The 15,234-nt window shown below is 34.9% G+C and overlaps 1 protein-coding gene across 3 annotated transcripts in view; it reads right to left on the bottom strand.

Moving 5' to 3' along the window:
• DPP10 (dipeptidyl peptidase like 10) overlaps nt 1-15,234 on the bottom strand; it is an 811,290-nt gene that overhangs the window by 369,173 nt on the left and 426,883 nt on the right. For all 3 annotated transcript variants that reach the window (XM_061439625.1, XM_061439633.1, XM_061439629.1), the window contains exon 5: nt 3,202-3,276. In XM_061439625.1, the coding sequence (XP_061295609.1) occupies nt 3,202-3,276 (75 nt within the window). The remainder of the gene's footprint in view (nt 1-3,201; nt 3,277-15,234) is intronic.

The following is a 15,234-nucleotide window of genomic DNA, read 5'->3' as shown; positions in this document are numbered from 1 at the left end:
ATGAATGTAAAATGGTGCAGCAACTTTAGAAAGCTGTTTAGTGGTTTCTCAAAAAGATAAACAGAATTATCATTTTACCCAGTGATTCTACACCTCAATATATTTACCGCCAAAGATAAAAATATGTAATCAAAAAACTTCTTGTGCACAAATGTTCACAGAAGCACTATTTATAATGGTCAAAAGGTGAGGGAAAAAAAGCCAAATGACCTTCCATGGATGAATGGATAAAGAAACATGGTACATACATATAATGAAATAGTATTCAACCATAAAAAAGAATGAAGTATTAACATATATTATAATTCAGATAAACCTAAAAAAAATAGGTGGAAGAAACAAGATGAAAGGTCATATACTCCATGATTCCATTCACGTAAAATATCCAAAATAAGTGAATTCTTAGGTAGAAATTAGATTCATGATTATCAGAGCATAGGGTAGGGAAGAATGAGGAATTACTGATTAATGGGAATAAGATTTTCTTTTGGGATGATTAAAATTTTTTGGAACCAAATAGAGAGTGTTTGAACAGTATTGTGAATGTATTAAATACCCCTGAATTGTACATTTTAATATAGTTAATTTTGTTAACTATTATGAATTTCAGTTCAGTTAAAATTTTGTTATATCTTTTCCTTCATAAACTCCTTTTATAAAAATGGATTCCATAAAATATTAATTCAAGAAAAGGGGGATACACTCAAAAACAGTTTCAAAACTGCCTAAAACAATGTTTTATATATGATAATTTCTGTTTCTCTACTTTTTTATATATAGGGAGATAAAGGGATTAAAACATTCCATAATAATTTGAGTGGATGTGTTTGGGTTGGTTGGAATTTATATGAACCTTTTCCCTCTTTCTATTAATGGGCATTATCTGTAAGTGCACACACTGACAGATACACCAGGTAATCACAGCATTTAATTTCTTTAAAACCAATGATCCCAAATTGCCATTTCAGGGTACACCATGGTTTCTATTAAATTGTCTTTAATTTGGATTCAAAAAAACTTACAGGTTTCTTTCTTTTTCCTCACTAAATTGTCAGTCTCTGGGCTAGTCTGAATTGACTGCTATACCTCAAAGACTTAATGTTGCTTCTAAGAAGCCTCCTGTAGTCTGCCCACCTGGAATGTCTTTCTATTCATCCTTACCTATTTGACTCTGAGAGCCCAACCCATGCTTCCCTCTCTATCATGAGTATCTTGAATGGAATTTTTTCTATTGTTTAATATCATCAAGCCTATAACACATCCTTCAAAGGCTGTATGTGGACATAAGTGTTTGAGTGGTATCACCTGTAACTGTGTGTTTCTTAAAGGAGAAGCTTCAATCTTGTGTGTGCCTATAGGTGCACATGCCACACCCTGCAGAATGTATAGTCCAGGAGTTTGTACTTAATAGATGATGAATAAATAAGAATATATGAATGAAGTATAGAAGATTATGAAATTTCATTTGATCATTTTTTACTTATTAAAGTGAGCTTCCTCTCACTTTCAAAGACTGTGTCAATAAAATATCTTCATTCTTTCTGAAATTAAGCAAAAATATAAAATGGGGTTATTAAGATTGATCTATAGGTATCTTTTTGGTGTTAAGTATATTTTCACATAATTCTGATATATTTTGGCTAGTATCCAAAGTCAACCTAATTTTGCATATTACATTCCAGAGTAGCTAAGTGTGACCAGTTAATATACAGTTTAAGAAAATTCTCCTAGCTATAGATATGAAATATTTTCTGCTATGTATTTTCTATAAGTTTTATAGATTAAAATTTTACATTTAAATCCATACTACATTTTGAGATTTTACATAATGTGAAACTTAAGTCAATGTATTTATGGGGCTTTTGCTTGCTTGATTTGCCCATGGATGTCCAATTGCTTCAGGACCACTTGTTGAAAGTACTATCTTTCTGTCACTGAATTGCTTGTGTACTTCTGTCAAAAGTCAGTTAGGCAGATTTGGATGTGTCTGTTTTTGAGTTCTATTTTCTGTTTCATTCATCTGTGTATTTACCCTTCTGCTAGTTCTATATGTCTTTAATTATGGTAGTTACTGAAAGCTATGTAGCAGTCATTTTAATTAAAACTCTTTAGATAAATATTATTTCAAAAACTTGGGGACACTGTATTATTTTTGCTTCTGAAACGAGCATTTTTCCTTAATGGTTTTCAAAATTTCAATGAATAGAACACAGAACAAAGGTGAAGGAAAAGGGTCAAATTTTATAACATAAAAAAAATGTCTGATTACAATCTCCTTGCCTTTTGAAGTATAAATTACTTTTTTAAAATAAGAAACATAAACTTGTCTAAAAGTATAGCATATGTATATTTCAAAAGACTAAAACCATCGAGGAGAGGGTTCTTTGAACTGTAAACTGTCATGTGCTCAAAGGCTTTCAATGCATTATATGAAGCTTTCTGCTTTAAGTCTATAAATTTTTATTATCTGCCTTAAACCACACAAAACTTCCTTGAATAATTTCCAATCATTTATTCTCTAAAGAATCCAATCTGCTGAACGGCCTTCTCAACATTTACTTTGCTTTTTAACAATGCGAATTATATCTAAGTATAAGATACTCCACAACCATGCATATTACTCTAATTGTGCTATAGAGCTGACATGGGATAATGAAATGCTAATTGCAGTTAGAACATTTTATTTATTCAGAATTGATTCTTTGCCTTATCCCACTTTCAGAATTTTCTGCAACTGTAGGGTTATGCTCAAACACCAACAAAGAATCCATTGACAATAAACTGAATCAATGTTTTCACCAGTCCCCTCCAACAGTACACACTGCAGCTCAGGGAACAGCTATTAGGAAATTCCTTAATCCACATATACATATGACAGTTAAGTAGATATTAAGCCTTATGTGGGAATATCAAAAGCTCCCATTTTTTGGATTTCCTGAGTTCTGCCACACTCCCCACTAAAAGAGACGGCCTTGTATCTAGCCAGTACCTAGCAGATTGCTCCAGTAATTTACTAGCTAGGTATGAAAGAAAGGACACTATCACCAAAATTCTCTTGTGCCATCTTAGTCATCAATAATCACCAGTAGCTATTGGATATGCCAAATTTTCTCTAGTTGAGTAGATGACATGAAAAACTATGAACTGTTACCTGAGTGAACCACAAATAAAACATTTTTGCAAAGAAGTTCATTCCTTTACCTGTTTGACATCATATGCCAGAAGAACATATTTCAAATCTGGTGAAACTGAATGTCTTGATGCTTTGAAGGTTACCTGAAAGTAAAAAGAAACAATTATTTTAAAATGTTTAATAATAGAAAGGTTAATAAGCATTTAGATATGTAAATATTAAAAATATCTCCATTATCCTCATAATACTGTAAAATAAGCACTCTCATTCACACTTTAAGTCTAAATAGTCATGCACACAGATGGACATAAAAACTTGGAAGAGCCTATATTAGACATTTCATTAAGAAAAATATTTGCCCTATATGTCCCCTACATTTTAACATTATAGACTAAGTTAATATTTTCATTATAGAAACAAAAGCAAAACATCATTGAATTTCTTCAAAGTAATCAAAATGCTTTTATATTTGCATGCTGGATTAGTCAAAAGGAAAAGAAATAGTGGCCTTCTGTGGTGTCATGATATTCTGTCTTTGCACTTTAGTTTTATCACTGGTTATATATTTATATTTTTGAAAAGACATATATTAAAGACAAAATCTCCTTAAAGAAAACTCCCAGAGTGGAGCAGATTTAGACACAAATGTTTTAATTATCTTGATTACCATATATATGTATATATATATGTATGTCTATATATATATATGGCATATACAGCTTCCCTGGTGGCTTAGATGGTAAAGAGTCCTCCTAGATGTGGGGGACCTGGGTTCAATCCCTGGATTAGGAAGATCCCTTGGAGAAGGGAATGGCTGCCCACTTCAGCATTCTTGCCTGGAGAATTCCATGCACAGAGGAGCCAGGTGGGCTACAGTCCATGGGATCGCAGAGTCGGACACGACTGAGTGACTTTCAAATTCATACAAACTTGAAATGTGTTTATATGGTATATAAACAACCATGATACAAATGTTCTATTTTGAGCCCTTAATTTTACCATTGAATAGATCTGATGTTGAAAAGAATTGAAAATAAGGTGAAGGATAAATAGAGAGTGGGGAAATTGTTTTATTTGAAGTAGAGTTTATATGTAACTTCAAATCTAGAGAAGGCAAGGAAATTGAGTTGGCACATCAAAAGCCTACAAAATACAAACAAAAAAATAAACTCTATATGGATTTTAAGCAAACTAATTTTTAATGGTTTTTGCAGAGAAATACATGTATAAATAATTGTATACAGGGCAGTTTCCACAACAGTTCTCCAAGAAAAAACAAAAAAACGATGAAGTCAAGGTTTTAGTACTTACAAATTTTCAACATATTGGAAAGGATAGGAAACTCAGACTAACCAATATTTGGCAAACTGTGGTATAATAGAAATATATAGTTGGCCTTTTTTCCTGGCTCCTGACACAGAGCTTCTAAAATGCTTGGGGGACTTCCCTGGTGGTCTGATAGTTGATACTCCAGGTTTCCTCTGCAGTGGGCATGGGTTTGATCTGTTTGGAAAACTAAGAACCCATATACCCTGCAGCACCACCAGATAAATAAATAATTGAAATCTCTTAAAAATGATTTAAACAATAAAATCCTTGGAATTTCTTGAGTGATAGAAGGGTCTTTTGTTATTGATAACTAGACCACTTTGACCATATATAATAAAAGTTAATGAGATGACTAGATATAAACATCTGAATGCAGAGTTCCAAAGAATAGCAAGAAGAGATAAGAAAGCATTCTTCAGCGATCAATGCAAAGAAATAGAGGAAAACAACAGAATGGGAAAGACTAGAGATCTCTTCAAGAAAATCAGAGATACCAAAGGAACATTTCATGCAAAGATGGGCTCGATAAAGGACAGAAATGGTATGGACCTAACAGAAGCAGAAGATATTAAGAAGAGATGGCAAGAATACACAGAAGAACTGTACAAAAAAGATCTTCACGACCCAGATAATCACAATGGTGTGATCACTGACCTAGAGCCATATATCCTGGAATGTGAAGTCCAGTGGGCCTTAGAAAGCATCACTACGAACAAAGCCAGTGGAGGTGATAGAATTCCAGTTGAGCTATTCCAAATTCTGAAAGATGATGCTGTGAAAGTGCAGCACTCAATATGCCAGCAAATTTGGAAAACTCAGCAGTGGCCACAAGACTGGAAAAGGTCAGTTTTCATTCCAATCCCAAAGAAAGGCAATGCCAAGGAATGCTCAAAATACCGCACAATTGCACTCATCTCACGTGCTAGTAAAGTAATGCTTAAAATTCTCCAAGCCAAGCTTCAGCAATATGTGAACTGTGAACTTCCTGATGTTCAAGCTGGTTTTAGAAAAGGCAGAGGAACCAGAGATCAAATTGCCAACATCCGCTGGATCATGGAAAAAGCAAGAGAGTTCCAGAAAAACATCTATTTCTGCTTTATTGACTATGCCAAAGCCTTTGACTGTGTGGATCACAATAAACTGTGGAAAATTCTGAAAGAGATGGGAATACTAGACCACCTGACCTGCCTCTTGAGAAATCTGTATGCAGGTCAGGAAGCAACAGTTAGAACTGGACATGGAACAGCAGACTGGTTCCAAATAGGAAAAGGAGTATGTCAAGGCTGTATATTGTCACCCTGTTTATTTAACTTATATGCAGAGTACATCATGAGAAACGCTGGACTGGAAGAAACACAAGCTGGAATCAAGACTGCCGGGAGAAATATCAATAACCTCAGATATGCAGATGACACCACCCTTATGGCAGAAAGTGAAGAGGAACTAAAAAGCCTCTTGATGAAAGTGAAAGTGGAGAGTGATAAAGTTGTCTTAAAGCTCAAATTCAGAAAACGAAGATCATGGCATCCGGTCCCATCACTTTATGGGAAATAGACGAGGAAACAGTGTCAGACTTTATTTTTCTGGGCTACAAAATCACTGCAGTTGGTGACTGCAGCCATGAAATTAAAAGACACTTACTCCTTGGAAGGAAATTTATGACCAACCTAGATAGCATATTCAAAAGCAGAGACATTACTTTGCCAACAAAGTTTTGTCTAGTCAAGGCTATGGTTTTTCCAGTGGTCATGTATGGATATGAGATTTGGACTGTGAAGAAGGCTGAGTGCTGAAGAATTGATGCTTTTGAACTGTGGTGTTGGAGAAAACTCTGGAGTCCCTTGGACTGCAAGGAGATCCAACCAGTCCATTCTAAAGGAGATCAGCCCTGGGATTTCTTTGGAAGGAATGATGCTAAAGCTGAAACTCCAGTACTTTGGCCACCTCATGCGAAGAGTTGACTCATTGGAAAAGACTCTGATGCTGGGAGGGATTGGGTGCAGGAGGAGAAGGGGACGACAGAGGATAAGATGGCTGGATGGCATCACTGACTCGATGGACGTGAGTCTGAGTGAACTCCGGGAGTTGGTGATGGACAGGGAGGCCTGGCGTGCTGCGATTCATGGGATCGCAAAGAGTCAGACACGACTGAGCGACTGATCTGATCTGATTTGAATAAGATGACTCCATGAGGGGAGAGTGACCAAATAGCTTCTGGATGGGGGCTGGTCACCAGAAGAACCAACCACCTGATTAGAGGGGTAGAACTTTGGACCCTACTTGGAGGTCAGGGAGGGTGGTAGCACTGGAGATGAAGTTTAATCACATTGCCAGCAATTTAATCAACCAGTCCTAGCTAACAAAATCTCAGTGAAAGCCTCTGAATGATGAGATTTGTAGAAGCTTCCTTGATAATAAACATATCAGTGTAGCAGAAGAGGATGCGTCTCAACTCTGAGACAGAGTCTGTGCTTAGGACCCTTCTTCACTTACCCTATTTACCTCTTCATCTAGCTTTTCATTTGTATTCTTTACAATAAACCAGTGATCATAACTATAGCTCTTTCTGTATCATTCTATCACATTATCAAATTGGGGGCAGTCACTGTGTCTTTAACCTGTGGGTTTTTCACTAACTCTGGGTAATTAGTATCAGAAAGAATTGAATTGTAAGTCTGTGCTGTGCTTAGTCACTCAGTGGTGTCTGACTCTGCAACACTTTGGACTGTAGCCTGCCAGGCTCCTCTGTCCATGGGATTCTCCAGGCAAGAATACTAGAGTGTGTTGCCATTTCCTCCTCCATGGTATCTTCCTGACCCAGGGATCCAGCCCACATCTCCTTGGTCTCCCGCACTGCAGGCTGATTCTTTAGCTGCTGAGCCAGGGGAAAGCACCCCCTTACACACACACCTACAGAATTGTTGAAATAACATAGTTTTTTTCATTTCTCAGCTAGATATGCTTTTCATTTTTTCAAAAAGCCATTTCAATAATAATGAAAATAACAACAAACTACAATCACAACAGAGGAGATACCATCACAATTAGTAGAGCTATCATCTATCATATTATAAGCTCTGAAATTGCTTTGAACTCTGTAGTTCTCAACACTCCTTCCATGACAAAGCTGTAAGGAAGGTATCCTCATTCTAATTTTTTCACTAACTTAGTGTACATAGAAACCATGGATATTAGCCTGTATGAAATTCAGAGTCACATAGAGAACACAAGGTCCTCTCTCTCACAGGAATGCAGTATTAGGAGGTGCATTGTTACACAGATGAGGTTCATTGTTATTTAAAAATTGGTTAAAAGGGCAATACCCATCATTCCAGTCCAATGGGAATAAGATAACTTTAATTATAACAGTTCTTAAACTTTTGTCAAGGTCACAGAGAAGTATACATCATGAAAGAATGAAGGGGGAACTCCTTTCACAAGCCCTGCACCAACAGGAGGTTCTTTTTTGTTTTCATTCCTTCTTTCTTTCCTTCCTCTCACCCTCCTTCCTTCCCTTCCTCCCTTCCTCCATCTCTCCCTCTCTTTTTTCCTTCTTTCCTCCTTCTTTCCCTCGTTCCTCCTTTCTCTCTCTTTTTTTAGAGAGCCACACTGTCTGAAGTCTGAATTCAAGAAAATCTCACCTCCCTTGTCCCCATCCACTCTCATATGATGTTGCTCACACAAATTAACTTCACACGTTCACAGGTGCATCTGAGCCCCTGGTAACAACATTTTAGTATCTTTTACAGTTCCTACAATTATCTAGTCTGGCACTTTATTAATTATCACTATACTGCCTCCAAGTTTATGCAGCACACAACCTGGGAAACATTCCAAATACCTTTTCAGAGGCCCAAGCTATAGAAACTTCTCTAAATTTAGAGAGCTGTGCACAGGTGGTGCTGCAAAGAGACTTGCTGATGATACACGTATAAGACAGACATTCTTGCTGCTTAGCTAAGGGACATGGAAATCTCAGGAAAAATCCCTCTTAGCATAAGCCATTTACGTTATCATCTGTTGCATCTGGGAGATTAATTCTTCCTAGCAGACCCCAGAGACTCCTTGGTGTATATTGACCCTAATTACAGACATTAATATAGTTCCAGTTGACTCTCAACTTGATAAGGCCTCAAATTAGTATTTTAGGAAGTTTATTATTGTCAATAATGCTATTTTGTTACCTATGTATTTAATCACTTCATTACTATTGCAATAAAAGGATGCAGAGATATTTTCTACATGTGCTTATTGGTATTATTCAGCAGTGATGCTTACTAGTGCATTTTTGGACAAAGAGCATTAAAATGCATGAACTCTGCCATCTAGGAACATTCAATTAAAGACATGCCAGGTGAGAGAAACAGAAAAACAGATATGCTGGTTGTTAATTTAACAACAATGAAAACAAGACATCTATCTGATCAAGTTGAGAAACAAATGCATGCTTTCAGGCAGCTTGGGAAGATTCTGTAGTACCTCATTCTGTATATCACTCAACTGTACCAAAACTAACTTACTGAACGTTCAAAATAAGATGAGCATCATGGTAAACACTGAAGGTGCTACAAAGTTGAAAAACAAAGTCATTGGAAATTTTCCCATCTCATACTGGGCAGGATAAGATAAGAACTGTGCTTTTCCATGATACAGCAGGAGTCCAAAATCCAAATGACTTAAAAGACTGGGTGTGTAGTGATAGAAAAGGGATGTCTGAATACACTGAGGCCAAATGGACTAGCGGGCAAGTAGCCCTTAGACTAGGTTGTTTAAAGGGGCAGTAGCCCCTTGGTTTCAATAACCATTATCATTTAAGAAATTATATACAGTAGTTCTAATATAATTCACAATAAGATTTTAAAATTATAGCCCAGTATTTTGAAATATATATGGCTACCATATTTTGCCTAGGGGCTACTAGTTTGCTAAATTTTGGTAAAGCAATAACTGCCATAAGGACAAAGGTGAGGTGGGGGTCAGAGGGGCAATGCTGGGAGAGTTACAAAAAAGAATGGTATACACTTCATATACTTGGTGGTAAAGTCAGTGAAAACTTCATAATCCAGTGTTTTCCAGTTATATGAAATTGCAGACTATATTATGAGAACAATCTTCAAAAATATGCACAAAGCTTTAAAAGAGGTGTGGCCAGCCCCATGGATTAGTGCTGAATGGTGAAATTTAAATCCATGAATGGTGAAATTTAAAGCCAAGGAAGCAATAAAGTCAGATTTGAATTTAGAATAATTCCTCTGACAATTGGGTGGAAAAGAAAATGAGTTGGTTCTAATGATATCTTGAGGTCAATTAGATCTGGTAAGAGGTTCTCATCGTCATCCAGATAAGCAATGTCAAGAAGTTTAGAAAGAGCCAAGAGCATAGAAAGAAGGGGACATATGCAAGGGAGATGGTTGATAAAAACAAAATAATTTAATGACTATATTTGAAAACCAAGGAAAGAAACTACAAAACAAATATGGGTTTTCACATTTTTAATCCATGGGTTAATGTTGCTACTGCAACCTCAGTTGGGGAAAAGCAAAAAACAGGCATATTTTAAGGAAAATTTTAGACATATCAATTTTAGATAATGCTGTGGTTATAATCCCTGTGGAAACCTAACAGGGGATATTTCAGATTTTTGTGCAAAAGCCTGAAATTTAAATGAAATATTTGGGACTTTATGGAATATTACATAAAAGGTTACATCCAATGCAAATTAATTCCCAAATTAAAGGAAAAAATTATCAAACAACATGTTTTACCATGGGTGGATCAGAAACAATACAGTTATTTTGAGTAATGTTTACTATTACTTTTATTCTTTGAATGTGTTTTATCATTGTATTATTGTTCAATCTGTCCCACCTGCTGTAACAGCATCACCTCTCCCTGCTCCTTATTTGACTTTTATTTCTCACAAAGATCATTCTAATTCTCCCCCTTTAAGCCTTTTCTGTCCTTTTCAGCACAAGCGATTCATCTGAGTCACATGTATATAATTATATGTGCAGTCCATCTCATCATTGATCACTGTTTCTGATTGCTCTTCTGGGTTGTTTGGAATCTCAATTTACATCTATTGCCACAGTAATGCCCCTATTAAGAGGCTCCATTGCAATGATTCATTCTTGTCAGAAACATTATAACTGGAGATAGAAATAGATAATGATGGTATTCCAAGTTGTCAGATATTGAATATCATGGCAAGAAATCATTAAACACAAACTTAAATGTCAGAAGTGCCAGAAAATATAAAATATGCATTTGTGTGACTTAAGGATGAGAAAAGACTAATCAAGAGGAGAAGAATCAGAGATTGAATTAAAAATAAAACAAAAGTTGGTAAGAAAGCTTGGGTACTTTAAAACTGAGAAATGTCAGATGCATAAGATCTGTACAGTTTAGGTGAATATTATTCTATATCTTATAACATGTACGTGGTATATATATATATATATTTTATATATAAAATATATGTGTTATATATAAATATAAAATATATAAGTGTTATATAAAATATGTGTTATATATAAAATATTTAAGTGTTAACACTCATATAAAATATATGAGTGTTAAGTTGCTTCAGTAGTGTCCAACTTTTTGTGACCCTATAGACTGTAGCCTACCAGGCTCCTCTGTCCATGGGATTCTCCAGGCAAGAACACTGGAATAGGTTGCCAGGCCCTCCTCCAGGGGATCTTTCCGACCCAGGGATCAAACCTGTGTCTCTTACGTCTCTCCTGCATTGACAAGTGGGTTCTTAAACCAGTAGTGCCATCTGGGAAGTCCTAACATATGCATAGGCATCTCTATTTAACAACAACAAAAATACTGATCTAAAAACTTTAGCTGGAGAATCAACTAAGTCTTAGAGTGTAAAAGAGTACATTTTCAACAAATATAGAATGATGAAAACAAGAAAACAAGTCTTTGAGAACCGTATGGTCTTTTTTTATTTTCTGCTCTCTTCACCTCGTCCAACCAAAATGACTACACACACATAACACAAATACCCCTTATGTTAAATTATTTGGCTATAATGTCCCTAATTATCTAATTTAATTTTAAACTGATCATTTTAATAACTGACGAAAATGCTTTGAAAAGTCATCTCTTATTCTAGAAGAAAATAAAATATTACATTTTCAAATGTTTTGAAAAAGTTTCTTTGGCAATGTAGACTATAAGTGATTGTGAAATGAGCATAAGGAAAGATTTCAAAAAGCCAGTTGAACTTAAGTGAATGGCAGGAGAGAAATGGTTACTATGTCATTGATTAAAAGGGAAAGAGGATTGAGAGAAGGCAGAAAAGAATACAAACCAAATTGTAATCTATTATGTGATACCAAAGATAGGCTCTCTTTCTCTGCCTAACTTCAAATAAAAGGAACAAGGAAGAGGCAAAGAGATTACCTTCTATCTTGCAGATCTAAATAAGAACATGATTGTTTGTTACCACCATAACTGTGTTTATATGCAAAGATTAAAAAAAATCAGACCATTATTGTATTTTTTAATGTTGTCTTTTCTTAGCTACCCAATTACTTAGAAGAGTGTTTGAACTATATTTCTTTGTGATATCTCGGACATTCATCTTGTATAAACATAAAATATGGTCACTCTTTTTTTCTTGGAAACTTGCATTTTATAGATACTAGAATAGTTTATTAAAATACTCAATGACGAAAATGCCATGGCACCAGTAGGTAGCTCTTAAGACTATTAAATCAGTACTTACTAACTCATGCAGAATGCCTCACATATATCTTTATTGCTCAATAAACATGAACAGCCAATTAATACTCTATTGATTTGGATCATATTCCATACACTAAAACATTTAAAAAACAATATTTTATCTTTAATAGAAGGTGACAGCTAATGGTTTCTGAGTTCTATTAATAACTTAAAACAGGGACAACTAGGTGACTTAGAAAAGAATGTCAGTATTCCTCCACTCAAGAATACAATAAATTAGGAAAGTTTAAGCTGGAGAATTGAACTGTGGTGTTGGAGAAGACTCTTGAGAGTCCTTTGGACTACAAGGAGATCCAACCAGTCCATTCTAAAGGAGATCAGCCCTGGGATTTCTTTGGAAGGAATGATGCTAAAGCTGAAACTCCAGTACTTTGGCCACCTCATGCAAAGAATTGACTCATTGGAAAAGACTCTGATGCTGGGAGGGATTGGGGGCAAGAGGAAAAGGGGACGACAGAGGATGAGATGGCTGGATGGCATCACCGACTCGATGGACGTGAGTTTGAGTGAACTCTGGGAGTTGGTGATGGACAGGGAGGCCTGGCGTGCTGCGACTCATGGGGTCGCAAAGAGTTGGACATGACTGAGAGACTGAACTGAACTGAACTGAACTGAAGCTGGAGAAAGTATAGAGAGACTATAAATTACAAAATATGCAAATTATTTTTCTGAAGTCAGCTGTGCTACTCTCATTCTTCTTGTCTTAATATTTCCTAATCACAATATTTCAAACATATTTTTTAAATGGATGCTATTATATTCAGGCAAAGAATATAACATACTAATTGTATTAAAAATACAGTAGATAGAAAAGTTATGGAATCCTAATAATATATCACATTAGGATTTCTGGATAAGTTTTCCTAATCATGGTCTAATATGATTTATTCAATATAATGTTTATAAGATAGGTTGATTAGACTCCTCCAGTAGCAAATTACTTAAGTACAATTTTTGCTAATATTCCATTAGGTAAATATTAGAAAGAAAACTGTAGTTAATAGAGTTAATATTTTAAAATATGATATAGACATTTCAAGTATTTTTGTCAGTGAAATGATTTCATATCTGACATAGGCCAGGGTATGGTTACCAAAAACTATGCAATTTTTACATTTCTAGAAAGAAAATATAAAGACCAATATTGCTTCATAAAAAAATTAACTTGGCTAAATCTTTCAATATGAGGAAAACATAGGATAATACTAATGCTGTAAAAATTAAATTTTCTTGAGACATGATCATAAGTTGGTATGACATCATTAGTTTAGCATTGCCATAAGTAATTTCAAAGAAAATAAGAGAACATAGGTTAGTAATGAAAAAGAAAATTATTTGTTGAGATTTAATGTATTCTGGTATATTCTTTAACAATATCAAGTTCGATATCTACTTTCTCTTATTTTCTATCTTTGATAAAATCATAATATATAAATAGTGTAACATTTATTTGCTGTTTTCATCTTAATAGACTTTCAATACATGGAATTAGACTAATAACTTTTCTGTCAGACCTGAGTTTGACCCCTGGGTTAGGAAGATCCCTTGGAGAAGGGAAAGGCTACCCACCCCAGTATTCTGGCCTGGAGATTTTCATGGACTGTATAGTCCAGGGGGTCCAAAGAGATGGACAAATTGAGCGACTTTCACTTTCACTTAACTAAGTGTTGTTCACAAGAGATTTAACCTGTAAAAACACAGGATGCCCAGTTAAACTTAAATATCAGATACACAGCAAATATGTTATAATCTACAGAAATAATGACAAACCAGATAACAATAGGAAAATAACATAAAATAATATAATAGCCTATAAAAGTCAGTGAACTACAACTACATGTAAATATGCATGAATCTGTAACAGAATGCTGAGGACATTTAAGTAGGATGCATAATATCATGGACCATCTGATGCCTCTATTAAAAGTTCAAAACCAACTAAGACTAAAAAAATGTGTCATTTAGGTAAACATATATATAACCAAACTGAGTTAGACATTCAACAAAAACCCAAGGATATAAAAATATTTTCCAGAGGGAATTAGTTGAAAAGTTGAGCTGCCATTTGTTCATTAAATTTCACTTTAATGGTCCAAACCTGAAAGTAATTCTTTATTTTTCACTTTATTAGAAATGCCTATTAATAGAAAGTGAGAAACGCGTGTGTTGTAGGGTGTGTGAATGTTTTACTTCACACAAAATGACAAACTGTTACCCAAAGTAAAAACACAAATTACCCTCCTGTCAGCAATGATTAAGAGGCCCTGTTTTCCACATTCTTTTCAATTCTTGGGGACGTCAGAGTTAAACTTTGCCAGTGGGATAGGTACAGAATACTATCTCTTTCTTGACTATCCTTTTTCTGTTTGTAAATTATGTTAAGTATTTATTTATTAATGATATGTGTTTCTGTGTTTCTTTTGTGAACTGTGTTTTTATATTTTTAGCTTATTTTTTCAATTAAATAGGAAGAATTGTTATATTAATTACACACTAATATTTTTCAACTAACTAATGATCTTCACAGATTATAATAGATACAGGATACAAATAACAAAAACCATAGAATATGACAATTCGGAGGCAGAATCTGAATATGCAACTCATATGAAAAACCAAAGAGTAACAAGATTCAGGTTTTCAGTTTTGAACAAAGTATTTCTTGAGTACATTAACAGATGTATTATTTCTCCTCCTGCTCTGGAATCATAATAAGTTGATTCTCCACTTCCTTCTTTTTCAGTATCCATTTAATAAGCAGATATAATATAAATGGCCCTAATCTGCCAAATCAAAGGACAATAGTAAAAGAAAAGAGTAATTTCAGATTTACGTCCGTGGTGACACAGAACTTTCTGCTTACTTGGGGATAGAAAAATGTCCTGTAATCAAAGCAAATCCCATGGAATGACAATAAGGAACAATTAGAGGCTGCCTCCTGCTCAATGTCTTGAGCCTAAATTCCAAGATCTAAAGAAACAGTTTTTTATTATCATCTAATAGTCTCAATT

The sequence above is a fragment of the Bos javanicus genome, chromosome 2 (assembly GCF_032452875.1).
Source record: "Bos javanicus breed banteng chromosome 2, ARS-OSU_banteng_1.0, whole genome shotgun sequence".
Lineage (NCBI taxonomy): Eukaryota > Metazoa > Chordata > Mammalia > Artiodactyla > Bovidae > Bos > Bos javanicus.
This window is presented reverse-complemented; position numbering and strand designations above follow the sequence as displayed.